General features: G+C 42.5%; 1 protein-coding gene and 1 long non-coding RNA gene across 5 annotated transcripts in view; one reads left to right on the top strand and one right to left on the bottom strand.

Moving 5' to 3' along the window:
• The window catches only part of LOC306641289, a 263,290-nt gene extending 258,021 nt beyond the window's left edge, over positions 1-5,269 (top strand). The window contains exon 2 of the long non-coding RNA XR_013758109.1: positions 1,293-5,269. This is a non-coding gene — a long non-coding RNA (uncharacterized lncRNA). The remainder of the gene's footprint in view (positions 1-1,292) is intronic.
• LOC306641285 (LIM zinc-binding domain-containing Nebulette-like) overlaps positions 1-25,481 on the bottom strand; it is a 241,115-nt gene extending 215,634 nt beyond the window's left edge. For all 4 annotated transcript variants that reach the window (XR_013758104.1, XR_013758105.1, XM_079106347.1 and 1 more), the window contains exons 1-2: positions 25,060-25,481; positions 23,727-23,821 (exon numbers count right to left, since the gene is read on the bottom strand). Coding sequence is in view for 2 of the 4 variants with exons in the window: in XM_079106347.1 (XP_078962473.1) it covers positions 23,727-23,821; positions 25,060-25,128 (164 nt within the window). In the remaining 2 variants the exon portion in view is untranslated. The remainder of the gene's footprint in view (positions 1-23,726; positions 23,822-25,059) is intronic.
• Positions 25,482-25,754: the final 273 nt, after the last annotated feature.

Below are 25,754 nucleotides of genomic sequence, written 5' to 3'. Positions count from 1 at the left end.
GTTTTTTTTTTTGTTTTTTTTTTTTTTGTTGTTGTTGTTGTTTTATTTTGTTTTGTTTTTTTGTTTTTTAACTTCTCAAAAGAGGAGCCTCCATTCACTGACTTTCCTTTTCTACTTCCCACTCCATCCTCAGCCCACTGCCATCTGACTTTACCTCATGGTTTCCTCCTCCACTCACCATTTCTATTGTTTCTAGAAAGACTGAGACTAAGATGAATATAAATTCCAGAAATCTATTTTTCAGGTATTTTTGTCTTTGTATTTGCAAAACTACTTTTAGTGTTTTAGTCAGCTATTTCACTGCTGTGACTAAAAGATCTGACCAGAACAATTTTAAAGGCGGAAAGGTTTATTTGAGGGCCCACCATTTCAGAGGTCTTAGTCCATAGAAGGCTGGCTCCATTCCTCCGGGCTCCAGCTGAGGCTGAACATCATGGCAGGAGCGGGTGGTAGAGGGAAGCAGCTCACATCATGGTGATCAGGAAGCAGAGAGAGACTCCGCTTGCCAGATAAAAATATATACCCCATAGCCACACCCCAATTCCCCTCCTCCAGTCACACCCTACCACTTCGATTAATCCCATCAGAGATTAATTCACTGATTGGGTTAAGACTCTTACTGCCCTATCATTTCTCCTCTGAACCTTTTTGCATTGTCTCACACGTGGGCTTTTGGGACAACTCACATCCAAACCATAACAGGTAGGAAACAGGTCCCAGCACCCTGCTTCATGTAGCAGATGTAGACAGTGCATTAGCTTCATATTTTAACTCACAGCTGCCTAATTTTTGTTCTGAAACACTTCCTAATCTGACCCTCTCTCTCCTCTGTTCAAAGGGCATCTACAGTGCCCCATGTTCTGCAGCAAACTCCCTCCCTTGTGTCCTCCACTCAAGTCCCGTCTTCCCAAGCAGTACTTCAAGTCTACCATGATCCAAGCCTGCTCCCCTATGGTAAGAATCAGCCCCCACAGGGAGAGGCGAGAGAACAGCCACTCAGCGGTCACCTGTCCAGCACATTCTATCTAGTTGCCCAGAACAACTCAGGTTGTTCATAGTCTTCTTCCTTCATATACCCTGGTTGCCTGGTCCTGCACTTGAACTTGAGGTTGCAATGAGTCAATCTTCAAACTGGCCATGCTATTACTACACAATGTCAATCCATTCATGGATTCCTTCATGAAACAAAGACTCATCAACATGCCAGGTACTGTTTTTATGCAATGACAATATGATAATAAAAGATAACAATAAAGTATCCCTTATCTCAGGCAGTTTATAGGATAAAGAAGTTTTCTCTCTCTCTGTCTCTCTCTCTCTCTCTCTCTCTCTCTCTCGCTCTCTATCTCTCTCCAAATGCTAACATAAAGAACCACATGATACTATAAGAGTTTAAAACACAGAGAGGGCTGCGGGCATAGCTAAATGGCAGAGCACTTGTCTAGCATGCACAAGACCCTGGGTTTGATCACTGCAAATAAATAGAGAAAAACAGGACAGGGAAGGAATCCTGTTGAGAGTTAAGTGTCAAAGAATGAAAAGGCACCAACTAGACAATGTTACATGGAGCGGGTGTCCCAGGATGAGGAACTTGTGCAAAGGTCCTGCTCTTTCTTACATTTTTTACCCAGCATACCCACCCTTGGGGAGTCTCTCTACTAAGTTATGTTCCTTTTTTATGACTTCTGAAGTAAATAACAGCTCCCATTGCCAAATCAGAGCAAAGATTGTTTTGGAGAGACTTCAGCTGAAAGGCAAAATGATGGAGCCTAGGGTTTTCGAACACATATTTACAAAAATATTTTTCCATATTTTAATACCCTAGTTTATTTGCAGCTTGAATCTTTTTTAAACTAAGGATTTAGACCCAAGTATTGCAAGCTTTCACTTCTCATCAACTTTCCGACAAATTCTGCTCAGAACAGCTGCTCCCATAAAATTTAATTTGCCACTTCCCAAAAAAGTCACTTCAATGTGAAATAACTCTGCCTTCCTGCTAATATTTTACAACCAATTAAAACTGAAATGGACTCCCCAGTGAGGCTGTATCCCTGGGCCTGCCCGACTCCGGGACATAGGGAAGAAGCAAAGTCACACATGCTAGAAAACGCACCACACAGCTCCAAACGTTTGCACTGCCAAGAAAATGGCAGGGATGTTTGACAAATGTAAAAACGAGATGTGAAAACTTCAGAACAATTATCCTTGTGAATCAATTTTCAGGTTTCAAGAGTTTAAAAGACAGAGTCATTATGTGCTCCTAATTAACCTTTGCAGGACCCATTCTTTGTACATCTTAGGTAGAAAAGTTATACCCAAAGCCAGCAAATTGGCAAACTAGCTCACAGCATTTATTATTAGCTCACAAAGTAGAAACTTTCTTCAAATGTTTTCCTAGGTGCCCAACTTGTACAAAAAAAAAAAAAAATTAATAGGAAGTGGAACTGTGCCAACCTCTCTCCATGCTGGCGACAGAACAAGGTTTCGTTGTCAGAATTCATTCCCACTAAGGTGGGGATCTACATTCAAAAGAAGTGACAGGAACATTTCCTCAGTCATCCCAAGGAAAATTAATGATCACCACTCAGAAATATATGGTCTGTTAGGGCAACCCCCAGCCCTGGTCATCACTGAAGGGCAGGGAAATGGACGAAGGAACAAGGGAGGAGAAAGAAGCAAAATAAACAAGACCCAGTCATCCCGCAAGACTTCTCGAGTTCCCTCTAAAGCAATCTAGGCCAACATGCATGAAATAAAATATGTATCTTTGCACATAAAGCAACATACATCATGTAACCACCCTGCAGCCATCAACAGTACCAACTCCGTCACTAACAATGATGAAAACCACCTGTGTGGTCCTTTTCCTCAAACCCTCATGTCCTAGCAACTTCCAGGGGACAAAAGTCCCTCAAAGTACATGACCTCAGGATAACTCTGGGTTCATTTTTATGGCAAAACACACTTTTGCTTATACCAAGGTAATGTTGTGACACTAAGCATGACTATCCCTTTAGCATACACACACAAAACGCCCTCTTCCCAAGGAGTCTCTCTTCTTTTCACAACAGCCAGAGTGATCCTGTTAAAAACCTAAGTCACACACCTGGTCGTTCCTCTGCGTAACCCCCCAGCAGCTTCCCCCTCACTGAGAACTACTCCAACTCCAGGCCCTATGGTGCTTTGCAGGCTTTCCGCAGACCCCACCATCCGTGCTCCCTTCTGCCTGCCTCTCCATTAGCAAGGTGCACCCACATCTCCTCTTCCACCCTCCTCCTCCCGCATTCCACACAGGCTTGCCACTGCCTGGTCTTTCCTACAAACTCCGGACACACTCCTGCTCTTCCAGTTCCTTCAGCTCCACTCTTTCAGTGTGGATGAGGTATCCCCCCGCCCCAAGCTCCTATGTCAATGTAACAACAGGTGAAAGGATTGGATTATGAGAGTTATAACCTAAGAAGTGGATCCGTCCATTTGATGGATTAATATTGTGAATGGATTATTGGGTGGTAACTTTGGCAGGTGGGGCATGGTTGGAGGAGGCAGTCAATGGGGGCAGGCCCTTGGGGGTTATATCTTACCCCCTTGGCTTACTCTTCCTTCCTTCCGTCCTGCTCTCTGGTTTCTAGCTACCATGAGGTGAGGCACTTTCCTCCACCACACCCTTCCACCATGATGTTCTGCCTCACCTCTGGCATACAGCAATGGAGTTGGCCTACCAGCAACTGAACCTCTGAAACCATGAACCAAAATAAGCTTTTTCTCCTCTGAGTTGTTCTGGTCAAGTATTTAGGTCACAGTGACATAAAACTGACTAACACATCTACCAAGATTTGCTCCAATAGAAGGATTAGGTGTTTCTGACCAACTCATTCTAAATTGTAAGCCACCTGTCCAATCCACTATTTCCATTTCCAGCTTGATTTTTCTCTCTAGGACTTAGTACTTTCTAATATATTACTTGTTTTATTGTTGTTGCTGTTTGGGTTTTGTTGTTGTTGTTGTTGTTTGGGTTTTATTGTTGTTGTTGTTGCCCACTTTTTCCCACTAAAATAGAAGCTCCATAACAGCAGAGAATTCCATTTGCTTTGTTCACTGCTGTATTCCCAGTGCTCAGGATAGCACCTGCTTCATACTAGATGCTGGATCAATATTAAGTAAATGAATAAATGAATTCTGCCACTGGCTGAATAAAAGTAGGAGTAACTGAATTCGCACCATAAAAAAGTAGGACAGAGGAAACAAGGCTTCCTGGGCTTGATAGGCAGGTAGGCAGGGTCAAGCCTGATTTTATTTCCACCCCAGTCAGTTCCAAAGAATTTGGGATTTCAACACAGCACAATCCACAATGGATTTTCTTTCAGGGCCATCTGTCTGGCTCTCCTCTAGCCCCAAGGTGATGAACTAATTGTACAGTTTGGACTTCAAGGACAGTGGCTCCAGAATAATATTTAAAATGCATTAGTCCCAAAATTCCACTGGCACCCAATGAGCATCTACACACCTCCATTTCCAAATGTCATACAATGTCCCTGGGCATTCTTCACATCACAGGCCACAAGGACAAAGATACCACCACTGACAGGCATCCAACATAAATCCAGAGCAACAAAAACCAAAAAGAAGCAAGAAGGTATAATTTCATTCCAAATTTTAACTGGCCTAAACGTACATTAGCTAACAGTATACGGAACTTGATTCAGGGCACAAACTTCACTCTTAACTCAAGAATCTCAGAACAGTAACTTAACTTCCTGTTCAGATAAAGAAGAAATCGATGCATCAAGAGCTGGTCCAAGAGTCCAGTGCCCATAATTTTTTTTCCTATTTATTCTTCTGAAATGAAAAGGGACCTTGGGAAAAAATAACTATCAACTTCTCTGTAGCACCATGGACAAGAGAATAACCTGCAGAAAAACACCACCACTTTATGTACTTAGAACCAGTCTTGGTTTCCTTAGTCGAAACATCCCTTTCCAGCTCTGGTGGATTTCCTCTGACCTAGAGTCTCTGAACTCCAATCTTCTTGGATCGAATTGTCTACCTCACCCCACGGGTCAAACAGGTCATCACTGAGAAATGATAATGGAAATGGTTAATATTTACGAGTCAGTCACTTTATATGTATGTCTCAAGCAAACCTCTCAGCAACTCTAGTTGGTAGTTGTTATTATCCTCTTTCACAGATCAGGAAACTGAGGTTGGAGAGGACATGATTCTGTGTTAGCTTTCCATCACTGCCACAAATACTTGAGCTAAATCAACTTATTTGTATAAAGGCTGCTTTTGGCTCAGGCGTTTGGAGGGTTCAGTCCATGGTCAGTTGATCTCATTGCTTTGAGTCTATGGTAAGTGCACACATCACAGTGGGAGCATGTGGCAGAGTTAAACCCCTTACCTCATGCCCAGGAAACAAAAGGGAAAAAGAAGAAGGGATCAGAGTCCGGCAGCCCCCCTTTAGCTTAAAGATCTCCCAAACAGGGCCCACCTCTTAAAGGTTCTATAGCCTCCCAGGAGAACCAAGCTGAGGACCAAACCTTTAACCTACAGACCCTTTGCAGGGACATTTAAGAGCCACACTATAACACTATGTGAGTCCAAATCTCAAATGTAAATAAGTCTGGCTTCAAATCGTGGGTTTATAACAACTATATTATACAGCAAGTTTGCAAAGGCTATTGTATTCTAAATTAACTTCTTGAAACAAAAGCACAAGAAATAAAAGTCTTTACACCTTAGTAGTAAAATACAGGACTGTGTTATATTTATTTGTTAAATGGTACAAAACCTAAAGTCATGTAATCAAAAACAAAAATGTCCAGAATGAATATAGATAGGATGTACATTTTCCAGAAATATGCTTCACCTTCTTCAGTGTTTCTGTTTATTTAAAAGTCAACTTAATCATGAAGAGAACAATTCTCCAGTTCAGCAGAGAACTTATTATATTGTTCATACCACAGAGGGAATAGTTATTCTTTAAAGCAAACATTAAAGTCCAATTTAGAAAGTCAGCGGCAACATAACAAGCTGTACCATTAATCTTGTCTTCCACACTGGCGGGCTCCAGCAACACCTGTATGTTTAGAAGCCCACGATGTGAAACAGGGTAGGAGAAAAGCACAACTCTCAAAAACAGCAGCCCAAACTCTCTGCGTTATTCAAAATGTTAGGGAGACGACGTACACGCATTTGCCTTAAGTAACAACATCATAAAACAAATCTTCACAGCCAAGAGTCGCTTTGATATCTTCTTCATGAGTAAATTTTTTTTTTTTTTTTTTAGAGCTGACATTTAAACCTAACAGGCAGGGAAAAAAATTTTTTTTCTTCTCAAAACTCTTATTCAGAATCTAAATCTTATACAAAAATCTAAAATAATTTGGAAACACATTCCCATTTGGAAAATACACATAAGTACTTTTGAAATGTTGAGTACTGTGCCTATAAAAATTTAACACTTCAACTTCAAAATTCACACTCATATCTCAGATAATCACTTTATAGCTAAGACTCCAAAAACTGTGCCAACTGTGACATTTGCAAAGATTAGAACACTGGAATAGGTAGAGCACTGCCCAGTTCTAGAAAGAAAACCAGCCGGGGAGGGGATGCCTTGGACAAGGAGTGCCAGCTGGTCACTGAGGCAGGGCTGGGCCAGTTCTCTATAAACATCCATTTTACCTTTTCCTCCTTATAATCACTGCCTCTCCGGGACCAGCCCCACCACATGATTGGGACAGAGGTCCCAGAGGTGAGCTTGGCCCCAGCCCACCTGCCTTTGCTGTGTCTATAACTGCCATGTGGGTAACCACCCTCTAGTCTCAGGCGAGGCCCAGACCCCATAGTTTAGAACAAAGGTTTTTAGAAAAGTTAAAAATAAAATATCCATCTTCCCACATGCGCTGGATTTCTGGACACTCCAGTGGTAAAAAATAGAAAAAAACAGTAGAAACTATAAGGAAGGAAAGCTCTTAGAGGCATTCATTTATTCTAGGAGAGGAGGAATTACACTCAGGTCATTTGGCAAAGAAGCTCTGTCCTTTCTTTAAAGATGTGGAGAGCTTTTTCATCGGGCCTCTTTCCCACATGGTTGTAAGTACAATGCAAAAAAAAGTACAAGTCTACTTTTGTGCAGATGTACAATGAGTTACCAAAAATGATTAATTCAAGACAGAAACACTGGGGGGTGGGGGAGGCACTGAAAGCTAGGATCTGACCATGACCAGGGAACAGGAGTGAGTTTGGGATTTGTTTCCCACATGGGTGGGGAAAAGTCCCACATGGGACAGGGACAAGTGTGGAGGGGGGCTGCCACTTTTCAAAGCACACTAACTCCATGGGTGGATAAGATTTCTATCTCACAAAGCTCACCTGGGAGAACAGGCTGATAGGGGCCACGTCCACTGCAAACAAATGGGGGCTGCCCAGTGCTTACCACAGGGTGCACCCAGGCAGCCTCCCCAATGCGCTACCTTTGGGAGCCCGCTACTGATGCTAGGTCAAAAGCGCCAGCTACCAGAGTCTATCCAACTAACTCTTGAAACACAGATAAAATGCTGTTACTCAATAAAACAATAAGTTTTAAGAAAGTGAAGTTGGCGGAGAAAGTTTCATGGTAAAATGAATAAAAATTTTGAAACTGAAATATAAATCCTAAATTCCAGGCATGTGAACATTATAAATCTCCACACTAGGATATTTACATTGAACTACGGCCAAGGTCACTGTCAGAATATTTTTCCCCCTTTTTGAGTAGAGTGATGAGAACTGTGTCACTTTCCATGAAAATTTAAACCATATTTCTTCTTGTCTTTTCCATTTGAAACTGAAATTCATTTCCCTATAAATATTTGAAGACCATTCTCCGATGAGCAAGGAACAATCCATCAGAGAACAGTCTCCTAATTGTTTCACAAGCTTTTGCATATAATACCACAAAGCAAAAATAATCATAATATCACAAAAATCTTTTAGTAGTAGTAGTAGTAGTATTGTCACAAAGCAAACATCCTAGACAGAAAAGGAGTTCATAACACCTGGAAAATAATAGAGTCTTGAGAACACATGTCAAAGGAAGAAAGATACTCTGACCCACTTGTCGTTCAGTCTCTATTTCTTCACTTTTTTAAACTCTAACCTTTTTTTAAGCTCTATCAAGGTATAACAGATATACAAAAATTGACATCATTGACTATGCTTTTCAAAATTCCAAGTTCAGTGCATATATATTTCCTTTATTCTGTACTTTGAAAAATAAGGCTAGTTTTTGCTCCGCTGGGCTTTTTTGTAGTGAACTTATAAGGGGTTGAATTGAATACGTCCCCTCAAAAAGAAAGTGTTGGAGTTCTAACTCATGTAACCTTAAAGTGACCTTCTGTGGAGACAGGGTCTTCACAGAGGTGATCGGGTTAAAATGAGGCCCTTAGGTTTGCCCTTACGTCAACAGGGCTGGTCCTCGTTTATGTATTTATTTTTTGTGGTGCTGGGGATTGAACTCAGGGCCTTGTGCGTGTGAGGCAAGCTCTCTACCAACTGAGCTATACTCCCAGTTCAAGAACTGGTGTTCTTATAAAAGAAGGTGATTAGGACAAACAAGAGGATGTGAGGAGAGAGGCCTGGACAGCTGTCCTCACAGTCCTTCAAAGAAACTGACCCTTCAAACACCTTGACTGATGTCCAGCCCCCAGAATTGGGAGGCACGAACTACTGCCATCTAAGCCACACTGTTCATGGTGCTTCATTATGGCAAGCCTAGCAAACTATGCCACAGCCCATCAGGACTCTGTTTTGAAGTCTTTCCAAACCATCTCTGCACTCACCCATATGACAAATGTTGCCAGGAATTAATGTCACATTTATTAGGCTATAATTTCTACAATCTGTCTCATCCCCTTTCTAAAAAGTTAAATGGAAATTTTTCCCATCCCCAAAGCTCTTTTACAGACAATTTCTCAAAAAGAATAAGCAGTAATAATTAGAGCTAACACTTCCATGGTGTCTACTCCGTGCCAACTATTCACACAGATTATCTTATGTATTTCTTACGGGCACCAGAAGAGGCAGTCGGTGCTATTTTTACCCTCCTATGAAACTCGGCATCTTCATTTTGCAGACATGCACCACCATCTTACAGACAGGAGACTAAGGAACAGCAAGGTGAAGAAACTAAACCCACTGAGCCCAGAAGCCCTTGCCTTCATTCCAACACACCATCTCTTGCTATTAAGGGCCATGGTACCATGGTTTTAGTCCCAGGAACACATCTGCCCAATGCTCTCAGGTCCCCAAGATGCTCTCATCTGGATCTAGAGATTCAACCTTCTTTTATCCCAAATGAAGAATGGCTTGATGATTTCTTTCTATTGACTATCCTATTATCCTAGGTTGTACTTTTTTTTTTTTTTCTCCAGTGCTGGGGATCAAACCCAGGGCCTTCCTGGATGTACCTGTAATTACACCTGTAATCCCAGCTGCTCAGGAGGCTAAGCCAGGAGGATCTCAAGTTCAAAGCCAGCCTCAGCAACCTAGTAAGGCCCTAAGCAACTCAGAGAGACACTGTCTCTGAATAAAATATCTACAAGGGCTAGGGAAGTCAGGAAAGCAATTATCAAGAATACAAGTAACAATAAATGTCGGTGAGAATGTGGGAAAAAGGTACCCTCATACGCTGCTGGTGGGACTGCAAATTGGTGCAACCACTTTGGAAAGCAACATGGAGGTTCCTCAGAAAACTTGAAATGGAACCACCATTTCACTCAGTTATCCCACTTCTCAGCATATACCCAAAGGACTTCAAATCAGCATACTACAGTGATACAGCCCAACTCACAATAGCTAAGCTATGGAACTAACCTAGGTGTCCTTCAACAGATGAACGGATAAAGAAAATGTGGTTTATATACACAATGGAATATTACTCAGTCTTAAAGAGAAATTAAATTATGGAATTTGCCAGTAAATGGATGAAACTGGAGAATATTATGCTAAGTGAAATAAGCCAATCCCCAAAAACCAAAGGCCATTCTCTCTGATACGCAGATACTAAAGCACAATAAGAAAGGAGGTAGGGAAGAATAGAAGTACTTTGGATTAGACAAAGGGGAATGAAGAGAAAGGGAGGGGAAATGAGAACAGGAAAGATATAGAATGAATCAGACTTAACTTTCTATGTTCATATATGAATACACAACACAACCAATGTAATCCTACATCATGTACAACCAGAACAGGAAGTTGTACTCCCTGTATGTATAATATGTCAAAATACATTCTACTGTCATGTGTAACTAAAAAGAACAAATTAAAAAATATTTTAAATAAATAAATAAAAAGGGCTGGGGATGTGGCTCAGTGGTTAAGCACACCTGGGTTCAATCCCAGGTACACCCCAAAAACAACAATGATGACAACAAACCAACCCAAAGACTCACAGACCAGACAAGCGCTCTACCACTAAGCACACCCCATCCCTGTTCTCTTAATGATATTTGTGGGTCAATTCTAGTTATAATTCTATTATTTTTGTTGAAAGAATGAAGGTTAAATAGAGTTCAGATAACTCTTTTTCTTTGCCATAGTTTATTATCACAATCTCTTACCCATGTCATGGTTTGTCTGTCTTTCTCAGAACAAGTGCTTTGAAAGCTCCTTTGTCTTTCGACTTCTCCACAAGCCATTGCTCACCTTGGCTTTGAACTTCCCTGATCCTCTTTTGACTGTTTGTGCCCTTTCCTGAATTCTACCATCCATCTTTTAAACTGTGTGTTGTACTAATCTGAGCTCAGAGAGCTCCAGGGATACCATAATGTTGCTTTTTTTCTTTTTTCTTTTTTTTTAAGTGTAGTCTTCCCTTTTCTTTCTCTGAAGTAATTGCCACTTTTTCTATCAGAAATTTATTTTTCAAAGTTTTCTATCTCTCAGGAGGTAGCTTTCTTTTTATTCCTTCTGCTATAATTTGGATAAAATGTCCCCCAATGGTCTTTAGGTTAAAGACTTGATCTCCAGGTTGGCACTGAGAGGTGGGGTTTAGCAGGAGGTCTTGGATCGTTGGGGGCATGACCCTAGAAAGAGACTGTGGAACCATAGGCTTTTTGTCTTTTTCCTCCTTTTGTCTTTTGTCTTGACCATGATTTGAATGTTTTCACTACTCTAGATACTCCCTGCTGCTTCACCATAGACCTGATTGACAGGTTCACCCAAGCATGGACTGAAACCTCTAAAACTGTGATCCAAAATAAACCTTTTCTCTATATAAGCTAACTTACTGAAGGCATTTTGTTATAATAATGAAAAGCTAACACAGTTCCTTTTGTTTTCTCAGGAAATCTTTATTAAAGGCTAATGTTCAGCTTAGAAATATATTGGTAGGAGCAAAAGTATGTGGCTCCTATCTGCAGAGTTCTCAGAATTTAGGGCTTCTTGAACAAACATGGCCTTTCCCTCCTCTCCTACACTGTGGCTAATTTTTCATAAAGTCTGGGTGTGGTGTGACCAACAATTCCTCCTTTCACGCACACAAACATCAACATAACAGAGTCCGATTGTCCCAAAGGTCTCACAACTTCAACCCCACTACCCAATTCTGACTTGTTTTCCAAATTTAAGACCAAAGAAGCTTGAAAGGAGAGAACTACAAACACAAGCAAACCAAGAAATCAACTAATATTCTCTCTTGCACTTTCAGCAGATACCTCATCGTGCCAAAGTGTCAGGAGGTTGAAGAGCCTCCATTACGTGTCCAGTTTTAAAACAGTACAGCCACTTTGCGATGAGGTCGCTTCTGTTTTCCTTCATTTCATTCCATTCTCATTCAAATGCTCCCTGACATTTTTTTACCTTCAAGTTTGTTTCTTCCCATACATGAACTTACCTACTAGACATGTTCCTTTTGCACAGCAAACCTCTCTGTGGTCTCAATTTAATACTGGCCCACCCCCATCCCACGCTGGTGACACTTCTGGATTTAATGTGCTTTCTTCAGTGTCTATGTGTTGGTACAGATGGGAGTTCACAAATATCCCCCTGTTGGTCCCTTCTGAGAATTACTTGATCCCTCCGCTATTCAGGCACCTTTTTATGTTACCACCTGTTTTCTCCTGCTATGGAATTAATTTTTAAATCCTGGGTGGCCAGCTCTCCTGGTTCATCAGGATATGCCAGAGAAAGAAACCAGGCTTCTGAGGCCTGCTGCATCCCATTTGAAATCAATATATTTTTTAAAGTCAATCAACACCTGTTTATTCAGCATCTCTCATATACCTATCACTGTAGAAAAGAAATGACAATATGCTCTTCTTTCAACATCTGCCCAACAGCCATCATGCAGGATGCTTCCTGCAAGGTGACGGCCATGAACAAATTATGGGTACATATACTGGCCACTGAGACTTCCGGAGCATAGTTTACAAGAGACACACAAATAAACCAGCTTCCCGACTCCTGGCCAATTAAACCTCACATTACATAACTACTATTTTAAAAAAAGACCACAGAGGCAAACCCTCTAAACAGGATTTTCCTTCTTTAGCAGTCTCGGAGGAAGAACTGTGCTAATATGGTGTTTCTATTCCTGACAGGAATAACCCTTAATTATTATGTTCCTGAAGCATTTAGAAATTTTTAAATAGAAATTTCACGTAATGTTAAGAAAATTGGAGAACTACGTCACTGGCAACAGAAAATATTTTAAACAGAGAGAGGGAGAGAAAAACAGAGTATAGAGAGGTCAGGGGAGAAGCACTGATCCCGCTAAGTTGTTTATGAAGGGCCGGAAATGGAAATGGAAAGACAGAACATTGAAGAAAATTAAATTCTACAAAAAGACTGTAAAGACCTTTCATTCATCAGGGATCAATCCATTAATACCTGAGGAAATTAAGTTTCAAGAAATAAAGTAAGTCTATTTTCTGGGGAAAATACATATGTGATATGCAAGTGAATGTGTTTATGACCCTTTGCTTAAAATATGGGATTTGCTCCCAAGACTGGAAAACATAGTGTAACAAAGCAATTTCTATGAACGACCTTTGTAGACATTACCCTTATCGTCCTTTTTACAGGTGCATGTCAATGACCTGTAATCTAGATGCAAGTTTCAGTATTTCACTTAAGCAGAAGTGCTTGCTACTGGTCACGCGCATTATTTGTCCAAACATGGCCAGCTCCATCAGAGACCATCACACAGTTCCTTATGGAAAGAAAGGAACTTCTCATTGGTCAGGGATGCCTGGAATAAGGCTGAGTTGTATTATTCAGATAACCAACAGGGTTCACCATGCCCCTGACAAAGCCAGTTAGGCACTGCCCTCTCTAGGGGAAACTTCCTATATTCCAACACTAAGTATTGGAATATAGGAAGGCAATGAGGACCATTCCTGCCCTGGAGAATATAATTTGCTTTGTATGAAAGACTTGCTTATTTATAAAAACCAAATCTAGAGAGTTATTCTGAGGTTCTTTCCAAGGCTAGGTCCTCCCACCCACCTCCTGTTTGCAGGCACCAAACTGTTCATTTATCTTACCCAACATCTACTGGCTGACTAAATAAAGATGGTGGCCTTCACATCATCATCCTTGTAATGGAATAGGAAGGTTCATAATATGAACAAACAGTACATTTAAGGAGGCAGGGTGGAGCACAACTGTTGTGTAATGAAGAAGTTGGCCTTGGTCCCTAGTTCCTGGGAGGGATACTCTAAATACTTGTAATTTTCCAAGTAATTGGTGTTTCCCTATTATTCATGAGTCCCTTGGACCACACTTGTGTCTTCAAGAAGTCTGAGTGAGGGCAGTTGTTTCCAAAAGGACCAACCATGTGATGAAGTTGGGACTTAGGATAAGGCGATTCAGCTGATACCTTCCAGGGAGGGGATGGGAGGGAGGGAGGATAGAACAATCACATGGTCAATGAAGCAGTCAATCATGCTTAGGTAATGAACCCCCAATAACCACTCTGGACACCAAAGCTTGACAGAGATTTCTGGAGGATGACTACATCAATGTACTGGGCAGGTAACAAATCTTGATCCCACGCAGCAAAGAGGGAAGCTCCATGCCCAGGAATTTCTCATACTTTGCCCTGTGTGTCTCTTCATTTGATTAATATCTTTTATAATTAAAGATAAAAATCTTAAGTACAGCAGTTTCCTGGGCTCTGTGAATCATCCAAGCTAATTATCACATCAGAGATGGTTGTATGAACTCTTAAAATGGTAGCCAGTTGGACAGAAATGCAGGCAACTTGAGAACTCTTGAACTTGTGGCTGGCATGTGAAGTGAGGGCAGTCTCCTTGGGGACTACACCCATAACCTGTGGAGCTCATACTAACTCCAGGTGGTTAGCATCAGCAGCGCATTAGAGTATTGCAACATGCACTCTCAGAACCTGAAACACTTGCCAGAAATGATCCCTTTAAGAAGACAATCCCTTACAGCTTTCTTCACCCCCAACTCACCTCCCACCTCAGGCTGAGAACCTAGGTGGCCCCACCTCAGCAGGTAAGCACCTCGAATGGGTAGCCAAACAGAACTACAGCATAAGACAGGCTTTTTTGATAAGTGATGTAATTGAAGGATACTCAATTACAAAACTATAATGAATGCATAAAGAAAGAGCTCAGCAGTTGCCTGAAAGATTCAGAACACCTCACAAAGGCAGTAAGTCTTAAAGGCCAAGGAAACTCTTACACATGGAGGCACCAGATCAGCAGGAATAAAAGGTCAAATCACTGTGCTGTTACCATGATGCAAATTAAGTCTTTTATTAACTCCTTAGCATGTGCCTGAAACTCAATTTGAGTATTCCGATGAATCCTTAAGCCCATGAAATCAAGTTTTTTATAATTCCCTTTTTGTAGGTTAGGAGACTGAGACTTCAGCTAAACTTGATGAAGATGTCAGGGCTGTAGAACAAGGTGGCTGAGAGAAGGGTGGTAAATGAAGTGGTAGCAGAAGGCAGGTTCTGAAAGCCCCTGCATGTCAAAACCCAATTTGTTTTGGTTCTGCTTTTTTCTGTCAGCACTGAGGAGTCATCAAATGAGTTTGGACACTGAGTAATGTGACCTCATGTTTTGAAAGATAACTGTGGAGGTCAGAAAAAACACAAAAGGAGAAAGACTAGAACAGAGAGACCAGTTAGGGGGTCAATGAGGTTATTGGCCAAACATGGTAAGAGTCTGAACCAGGGGCAGAGCAGAGGAATTCAGATGAAGGGACAGGGACAAGGAAGAGGAAAGCATAGAAGATGACAGGCACGAGGCTCAGGAGCCTGGGGACACTGTGGGGAGAGTTGCCATGAGAGATCAATACAGGTTATCCAAATGAAGAGACCATCAAAAACACATCTGTGGCTGAGTGCAGTGGCACACACCTATAATTCCAGTAGCTTGGGAGGCTGAGACAGGAAGGTCGCAAGTTCAAAGCCAGCTTCAGCAATGGCAAGGTGCTAAGCAACTCAGTGAGACCCTGTCTCTAAATAAAATACAAAATAGGGCTGGGGGTGTGGCTCAGTGGTTGAGGGCCCCTGAGTTCAATCCCTGGTACCCGAAAAAAAGAAAAATCTGTGTATAGGGCATACCCTTCCAGCCAATGTGTACATTTATTCAGTGTTATTGCTCTTGTGCACAGCCTGAATTTGGTGGAATTCATAATCTTGATCAATTAATAGATAATGAAGTCATGTTTAAAGACCTTGTTCAACACTGGCAGGCAACCATTTAACTCCCTTCTACATTCCAGATCTAAAGACCTGGGGCTGAGCACAGCCGTTCTATTCCTCCAGACTCCCTGTGTTGGGTTTGCACCTGTCTTTGATGGATAATGAGCACCAGGGGAGCTAATCAAGGATTTTTGTCTAAATGGCTTTTTAGACTGCTGAGCTGAAGCAGAGGTATAACAGACCACCGGTCTAATCATTGGTGAAATTCAGGGATGCACACTTAGCACTAGTTGTCTTCTAGTTCCTTCTAAAATTCTAAGGGAATGAATCAAAAGAAAGTGTAGAAAGATAAACACAGCTAAATGCAAAGCCACTTCCTCCAAGACTCCACCAAGAAAATGCAAAGCTAATTATAAAGTTAATACTGAGTTTCTAGAGCTGCAATAAACAATCACAGCCATTCAAATCTGGTCCTGCTTTCATGGTTATGCCTGTGCCCGTAAGTTTAAGTAGAGAGACCTGCAGAACCATTTGATTCATTAGCAGGACTTTGCTGAATTCCAGCAGCAAACCTGAACACAGAAGAAACAAGAATAATCTGTTTACTCAGTCTCTAAAATGTGCTGGATACTAGTTCATAAAAATTACTCTAGATTCTCCTTCTACTGTTAAAAGCCTAGGTCTGCCCTGTAATGCTAACTATAGAGAAGAAACAGGAAAAAATAATTCAACTTCCTCTTCCTCTAGAGACTCTGAATGGGGCTTGATGATCTGGAAGACAGGGTGCCACACATGGCTATGTTTGTATCTCTCTTACTCCCTGACATTCCCGGGAACCACTTTGTAAAGCACTCATCTGAAAACGTTTAAAGAAGACCTACTGAAATGTGCTCTTACACCACCCCTTGACACATAATCAATACACCTTTAAGCACACACATCTATATCTTGCATTAACCTTGCATTTCACGATGATTCAGGAGATATTTGCTGTGCTTCATCTTGAACCTTTTTCTAATCTGACATCACTCCATAATTAATACATCATTATAAAAAGTCAGAAGCTACACATCCCGGGAAGCTTTGGAAACATTCTCAAATGGGACAGAGCTCAGTGCAAGATTTGTCAACATGGTTCTCTAGCATGATTTTCAAAAATACTAAAATGCATTAGATATTGTCAATGTTTCAATAGGGTAACTGAAAAATCAGCATTTTTCATATATACTAGAACCTTTTCATGTGGTTCCAAATATGTCCTCTCCTTTTCAACCAACCAGTTATAATGAAAAGAAAAAGGAAATCTGTCATCCTTTCATGAAGGAAGCAAAGATCTCTTTCTTTCTGGGAGATAGAAAACTTAAAAGTCAGATAAAGTTTCAGTGCCAGCTACTCAGGAGGCTGAGGCAGGAGGATTGCAAGTTCAAGGCCCAGCTTGGCAAACTTAGCTAGTCAGGTAAAGTACATTCTAATGAATAATAACTAGGACTCTGATATGCCCCAATAACATTCCCTAGAAACTGTCACTTTTAACAATGTAACATTTTCTCCTATTTTTAAGGGGGCGGGGGAAAAAAGAGACAACTTTCAATTTATAATAAGCAAGGTAGTGAACACTTAGGTACCTAACAGGCATCATTTGATACACTAAGTCTTACAAACATTTCCCCCTTAATCTGTGTAAAGTTCCTGTTAGGAAGAAATTTATTTTCCCATTTTACAGAATATAATTAAACTCAGAAGAAAATAAACAAGTATCAATAAGGAACACTTTAAATGTCATATTTTGAAACTGAGCCTCTAAGCAATGAAAATAAATTCTATCATGTTCAATATGGATTGGAATTTGTGAGCCTAACCCATCAATAGAGATATTTTATCCACTGGTGTTTGGACTTAGTGGAAACTGTTAACTGCCATGCAGGCTCCTCAAAGCCTAACCCCAGGTGAGTTCCTGTAGCTTGCTCAACTTCTGTCTGCTTTCCCAGAAGAAATCTGCCGGGGCCTCATCCTGAACTGGGGTTCAGAACAGAGACTACACTCTACAATGCTAACTTAATCTGCACAATCATGGCTAATAAGAATTGAACATCTCCTAAGAGCCAGGCTCTAGGGACATGCGGATGAACGAGACAGGCCCCTCAGAAGGGGATACGGCTAGGAAGCATATGGTTCCCACACAGTGCAGGATAGACTCTGCCAGGCTGAGACCTGAGGGAAGGCTATGTTGGCCTCCACTGGGTGTGGCTGGCCTAGACAGAAGCATGTGAAAGCAATGGCAGCTCGAATCCATGAGTATATCCTACAGCATTATACTTAGACAGCTTTCAACACTTTCTGATATATGGGAGTATCAACAATATGGAACAGAATTAGTGTTTTCAGCTACTACTTCCAATAAATATATTTTCTACATCCTAATCCTATGATGTACCTCTATCATTTTATTGTTTTTCCTTCTCAAATGCACTCTGATATTTTCTTCTCATGCTTTCCCCACCCCCCCTCTTTCTTTCAATTCTGGTTACAGCCCTCTAATAGGTGGCAATCCACAGTGTGAAGACTGGTATAAATGGCACTAGGTGTGATGGCCTATTATTTGATATACTTCTTTTTACACTCTTCCTAAAAGTACCACCATGGAAACTAGAGCACTATTGTCTACTGACTGTCTGCTATGTGCCAGGGACTGGGCTGGACCCTTTCCATGTGCTGTCTCATTAATCCTCACCCAGCTGTGTGAGTCTGGATGTACCATTCCCATTTTATAAATAAAGAAACTGAAGCATAGGGATCCAGATCCATATAAACGAAGAAACTGAAGCTTAGGGATCCAGATTCTTGCTCAGTAGGACAGGATGAAGTCAAGATTCAAATCCTGCTCCGTCATGCTCTAAAGCTCCGATTACAACATACCGCACTTCACAAAAGGTTCTGAAGCAATCACAGCTCACCTAATAAAAGGAATTTTATAAATCTCCTTGAGATACTCAAGTCCTTGGAGTGTTACAGAACCTAATTTGGGAGGCCCAAACAGAGATAAGAGAAATAGATGGTGGGGAAACTCTCTGGTTTATGTTTATTCCATTTTCTTCTCTGCTCTCTGATAACCTCAGCAAAGGAACTAACAAGGAGTGACCAACAGAGAAAAGGTAAATGAAAGCCAGCAGAATGTTGGCCTAGATAACCACCCACAAGACAGGTTGGTGGAAGCGCACTGACCATTCTGGGTGGCTCATAATGAGCGGCAGCTGGCTCAGGCTCAGCATCTTCCAAGGCTGGGGACAGTTGATGAATATTCACATGAAGGACTGCTAGCACAGCCAGAGAAAAGGGAGATGCAGCACACAGCTCCTGCTGCTTCATTTTTAAAAGTCTTCCAAAATCATGTTATCTGAGACTCTTTGGTGACAGGGAATCTTATTTGGAAGGATAGCCAAACGTACTTAACCCAGGTGTGTGTTCTTCTAGCCCCAAAATTTAAGACACATTAAACGTGAACAGGTCAGGACCAATGTTCAGCCCAAAACATTTTCCGCAGAAGGAATGATTTGTGGGGGGATTGGTGAGGTCATATTAAACCATTGCTCATTACCTAGGTCTCTCCCCAGAGCTAAGATAATGTGCCATCACCAAATGTCAAGTTCACTGGCCAGTCATTGGCAATAGCCACTTCTAACTGGTAATCTCTCTCAGAAATTTGAAGAACAAGTGTATGTTTTGCAAATGCAATTAAGTTTTTGCAAACAATAAATAATTTGACAAATGGCCTTGGGGTTTATATTTTTTGTGTGGCATGTTGGATAGGAAAATGTTTATAGTTTAACTTGGCATATCAATTCACATATAAATACAAGCTATGTTTTTTGTCTAATCATCTCATGTTATTTTCTCAGCACCTCTCAGCAATAATTCTGTTTAGTACTCTTTGCTTTGCAAGTTCTAAGATTTTAAAAAATCTCCAATGTGCTAAAGAATCCATTGCCTGCTTATGAAACATAAAGGCTTGTGAAAACATGGCACGTACTCAAATAGACCAGTTTGTTTTTAAATATTTTAATAGTGTGCACTGCTGTGTTAGGAACTAAACGTGTATTTATGCCCGATCTTACATCTAGTGTGTACTCTACTTTGATCATTCTATCAAAAGATCAAAATTTAAATATCATAAATTATATTTTATACATGTTCTCCTTTACATGAAATCAAACAGAATACTTGTTTCTTCTCCAAACACATGAGAATATAAACAAGCAACATATCTAAACTGAAGAAGTACTCACTATTGCATTCCATTAAAAAATGCCCTCAGGTGTGGATTAAAATAAGAAATCTTTATGTTTTCTTCGAATTCTAAATGTCTACATTCATGCTTTCCAATTTTTAAACATATCCTTAATACTTCTTCTAAAGGTTAATTATGCTCGTGCGTGCTCTCTCTCTCTGTCTCTCTCTCTCTCTCTCTCTCATACACACACACATACACACACACACACACACACACACACACACACACACACGCTACTAAAGTCCTTTTTCCTAAAATCTCAAAGATTATATAAGCCAAGGGAAATGCCAGCATTTTAATAACTGATACTGAATCTCCAATGAACATGAAAAGTTTACATTTTGTTGTTATAAAATGACAAGTATGTACCTTGATTGGATCCTGGGTTAAAAAAAAAAAAAAGAAGAGCTATAAAAGACATTCTTAGGACAATGCTGACAATGTAGACATGAACAGGATCCAGAGGTTATCGAATCTTTATTAATTTTCCTGGGTGTGATAACAGGTCTGTGATTCTTTAAGAAAATGTCCTTGTATTTAGTGTTATTGTTTTTAGGGGTAAAATGTCATGATATGAAACTGAAATGGCCCAACCATTTTTAGAAATTCTACACAGTTAGATTTAAAATATGAAGCAAATATGGCAAAATGTCTAGAGATGACTCTCAGTGGAAGCATATCAGATGTAAAGGCCCTCCTCCTCTGTAGGTTCCACATTCACAGATTTAACTAATATCAAAAATATTCTTTGAAAAACTCCATCAGTTGTAAAGATGTATACACTTCTCTTGCTGTTATCCCCTAAACAACACAACTATTTACATAGTATTTACCTAGCATTAAGTATAAACATGTACTCTAGACATGCTTTGCTATATACAGGAGAATGTGTGTAACGTTATATGAACGTACTTCACCATCTTCTCTAAGGGACTTCAGCATCCACTGATTTTGATATGGCAGGTCCTGGAACCAATTCACCTCAGATATTAAGGGATGACTATATTATTCTTTGAACCATTTGGTATGTACAAAAATATTCATAATAAAAAGTGACAGAGTGAAAAAGAATAGCACTTTCATTTAAGCATAAATGTGGATTGACTACAGAACCAAACTAGGTAAAGATAAAATATTGCTTTACATGGGCAGCAAATGTTTCATTTTCTGGGAGCAGTATACATTAGAGAATCAATTTTCCACCATTGACCCAGAGAAATTATGGCTGCCCTTCTGGCTGGGACCACAGGGAACAGCTGATTGACATACACCACCTGAATTAGAGCAGATGCATTGTGCTCCCCAGAGGGTAATCCATGCGGACCAGATTACATGACAACACGCACTCTTAGAAAAATATGGGTTAGGAATTATAGATGCCTTTAAGCCTGGAACCCTCATGGCAGAAGAACCTGCAACTCACAGGGCTCATTATCTGGAGACAGCGTATCAAGCTATGGCTTAAACTTAAAGCTAAAACAAACAAATGAAAACATCAACCCTCCCTGCTCATTCGCCCATTAAAAGTGAGTTCCTCTCTTCCTTTTGTAATCTGCTCAATAAAGTGGACAATCAGGTTCAATATCAAGCAAAAAATCCTGGGAAGTCACCCTAAAAAATTGACTTAAAACTGATCGTAAAGTTCTGGAATCATGAGAAATGTTAGAACAGTTGAACATTTGATTTAGGGGTAAAGTATTGAAAATAAAACGCAGACCTATGAAGCTACACAGTAGGATGTTTCCTATTTAAAATTGAGTCTTTTTTTTTTTTTTTTTTTTTTTTTTTTTTGGAGGGGCGTCCACATCTCAACACTTCTGGGCACTACTTCACTTCACCGTTGAGTCAGAGTGAAACCAATCCTCCTGACTCATCCACGACTCACACTGAACTGACACTAAGCAGAAAGCAGTGGACTTTCAAGTGAACCAAAACAATCAATAACCCCACTTCAGCTGCATCTTCTTATGTACTTTTTATTTTGCCAATTCTTTTTCTCTCATAAATTCAATTCACCATCTAGTCATCTTCATTGCAACTGTTACTTCCTCTTCCTCCTCCCCGCTCCCTCCCAAACCCTACAGGCCTACCAGCAGCACCCAAAGGCATTGTTATCACTTGGGTTAAACTTCAGGCAGTGAGTAAAGAATCCTGATGTGGCCCATAAAGCCTGATGGAGTCTGCTGTGGGCTGAAGCAGTCACAAGAAGAACAGTTCACTCTCCTTTAATCAAAGAACAATTACCCTGTTTATGGGTTGTCGGGCCCTTTCCCTTCTCCTCACTGCCGCCTGCCTTTGATCTCTAACCAGGCATTTATACCTCTCCTTAAGGGAAGCAGGAGACCTTGACACGGAAATCCCATTTTTGTTTCATGTTTCCCCAATAAGAGGCATGATCTAGGCCGATTGAAGATAACAAGAACTTTGGGGGAAATTTGTGGATTTTGCTTATCTAAGGATGTCCTGAACTCCATACAAGTTCCTATTTTCTGATTTCTTAAAAAGTTTCTGGTCTACCTTTCAGCACTAACTAAATTGAAGGAAAAGCAAGGAGAATAAAATCTTAAAAAAAAAAAAAAAAACTCTTCACCAGAAAGGTAAGAGCACGTTACATCTGTTTTATCAAAAATTTGCTGTCTATGATGACAGACTCCCAGTGTGGGGTGAAGCATGGAACCAGACCCTCCATCTCCAGGAGACCTGAGTGAAGCTGCTGCTAAGACCCTGGGGAGTATGAAGCTCTGGCAACTTTCCAGCCTAAAGGCCAGCAATCCAGAGGTCCCTCTGCCACCTCTAGGCCAGGGCAGGCCAGCCCCATAGGGGAACTGGGAAGAAGGCTCACCGAGGAAGGCTCTAGAATCAGGGCCAAGAGCCCACAGCTGAAAACAGTCTCTGGTGGGGTTGCTCACAGCAGTGGAAACAAGTGTTCCAAAGCACAAAATAGCCATCTGGAAGTTCTGGCCAACATGGTAATCTGGGCCCTTCCTGAGGTCCATCCTCTAAAGCCTCACTTTCTTTATCTATCAAATAGGGGTCATAATGGTGCCCCCTAACTTGCAGGGTTATTGTAAAGATTGAACTGGTATGCATAAACTGCTCAGAACAGGGAGGGCCTAACACATGATGAGCACTACATTAATGCTAAGTACTTGCTATTATAAGGCAGAAGCATGCCTACAGAAAAGCTTGCTAAAGAAAGCTTAACTTCTTTAATCCCCACCTACTACCAGGCAGCCAGAAATACCCAATCAACTAGAGCAGACCTACTACTAACCAGTCAGAAATACCCATGTCTCAAATCTTCCGTTCCCTGTTTAAGCCCCCCAAAGCCTGAAGTGGTCTCAGCTAAGGCCAAACAAATGGGACTCTCCCTAGCAATAGGTTCAGGTGTAAAATTGCAAGATGGCAACATCCTATGATTAAAATGGAAATTGACATATGATTAAAATGGAAACCTACCTGACATGCATGTCAGAGCCCACACATTCTCAGCAGGTAAGTTCTGCAGCTTCTAATCCATGTCTCTAACTCCACAATGCTGTGAACCTCAAAAACTAACCAGGTACAAGATGGAGGCAAATTATCCTACACATTAGCAAGACATAAATGCAGTGACCTTCAACAAAGTACATGGCCCCAGAGTCTGTGGCATAAACAAGTAATTGGCCATGAGCACACCTGGGTGACACCAGTGAGTCAATTTTTCAGAACAGGCAGGTCCACTGACTTTTATGTTCTCATGCTGTGCCACACCTGGCATGCCACACTGATGATACTTACGCATTACAATAGGGCTTCTTTTCATAGCCTTTGTAGTTGTTCATGTTGAGAGCCATCTTGCAGACCTCGCAATGGAAGCATCCTTTATGCCAATACTGAAAAAAAATAAATATTTAAAATTGTAGTACAATGCCAATTCTGGCCAGGATGAGTACAGAAGGCAGGCTTTTAAGTGCACCACAGTCCTCATACTTGAAATTACTGTTATGAAATAAATGTAAGTAGCAATGTGTTTGCCTTCAGTTCAGTCAATAAAGCAGGCAGCTAGTAGTTTTAAATTAATCCCACCGCAACCAGACCCACGATGGAAGAACTGCCAGGTCTCTATCCTTATTGCACTTCTGTGAGCAACCAGAAAGGCACTCTGAGCTCTATCAGTGGAGAAATGGGGCGCATGGAGTGACTTCAAAACAAAAAGGATTCCAGGTGAAAGTGCCTAAAGGTAGTGTTTGTAGATCTCTACAGGCTAGTCTGACAACCCCCGGTGGCAGGAGACAGACTATGTAAAGTGGCCTTGCCTCCTTCCCCCGCCCCATCCCTGTCCAGCTTTCACTAAAATGCACAAACTGTCTGATGGTTGACAGTTGGGATAACGACTTGCTCCAATAAGACGTTTGTAGCATCTAACACAAATTTCACTGGGAACGCCTTGGCTGGTTTCAATTGTCAGTCACTCGCGATCGCACCCGGGGTCTGTCTCCCAGGCTGTTCAACTCCATCCATACCCAAGAAGGGCAGAGGGCAGAGCTGTAGAAACCCGGTTAAAGCCGCTTCCTCTGGAATTCCCCACCCGGGTGGATTAGAGACCCGTGGGTTCCACTCTCCGCGGAGCCGCGTCTCTAGTGGGGATTATTCTTAGCAATGCGGCAACGGTCACCCGGTGACATATTAATTACTATTTGCCTTTCCCCCTCGTGCGGTCACCGGAGGCGCTGGAGCTGGGGTGCAGTGAGGGTGCGGGGCGGGGGATCTCTAGGGAGGGGAGTGAGGGACAGGATGGAGGGAGGACAACGGCGTGCAGAACTGCCCTCACCCCGGGTGCCCAGCCTGGTCCCTGGGTGCCCGGGGCGCCGCGCGCCCTCCGCGGCAGCTGCGCGGATGCCGCGCAGCCCTGCACCCCTGCAAAAGCATTTCCCAGTTCCAACATGACAAACGTCAAGAATGGTCTCTGACACTCCTGCAGGCGTCTTGCCTCGCGCTCCCTCCCTCGGTGCCAAGACACACAAACACGCCGACCCACTCATCTCTTTCCATCCCAGGTGCCAAAACTTCTCCCAGCAGGTGCAGCCCGGCGCCCGGCAGGTCCGGGCGGGCCCGGCGCCCCCTCGCTCACCTTATCCAGGCAGTTGACTTTCTCTGTGGGATACACCACTTTTCCGCAGCGGGCACACTGGGGGTTCATTGTCGCGGTTCCCGCGGGCGGCGGCTGCTGCGGCGGCTGTGGCTGGGGGCTCCGAGGAGCCGCTGTGACATCCCCCAGCAAGCCCTACGCCGCCTCCGGGCAGGCGGTAGGGCGCCGAGCGCCGGGATCGGGGGCGGGCGCGGGCCAGGAGGCGAGCCGGCGGCGGCAGGGGCTAGGGTGCGTGCGCGGCGGGGCCTGGCGCTGGGACCGGCCGCGCTTTCCGGTGCTCGGGTGCTTGAGCTCGGCTCCCGCTGGGGTTCCGCGCCGCTGGCTCTGCGTCGTTCGCAGTCCAGGTACCAGTGACTCACAGACACTCGCGCCCGCCCCTCGCGCTCACTCGCTCCCCGCCGCCGCCGCCGCGCAGGCCAAACCCACCGGCGCGCCCCGACCGAAGTGGCAGTGAACGAGCACGTCGGGCACCGGGAGGGAGGGCGCGGCGGGGGAGGGGAGGGCAGGGACCTGGAGCTCGCAGACAGCCGCGCGCGGCGACAGTGTGGCCTGGGAGCAAGCCTCGCGCCGCAGCCGCCACAGCCCCGGCGCCCAGGGGGGCGGCGAGGGAGGCGAGGGACGGAGGCGGCGGGACACAGGGGAAGGGCTCAGCCGCGCACTTTCTGCCCCTCCTCCTC

Source organism: Sciurus vulgaris (assembly GCF_902686455.1).
Source record: "Sciurus vulgaris genome assembly, chromosome: 12".
Taxonomy (NCBI): domain Eukaryota; kingdom Metazoa; phylum Chordata; class Mammalia; order Rodentia; family Sciuridae; genus Sciurus; species Sciurus vulgaris.
The sequence above is the reverse complement of the archived record's forward strand: the minus strand, read 5'-3'. Positions and strand labels throughout refer to the sequence as shown.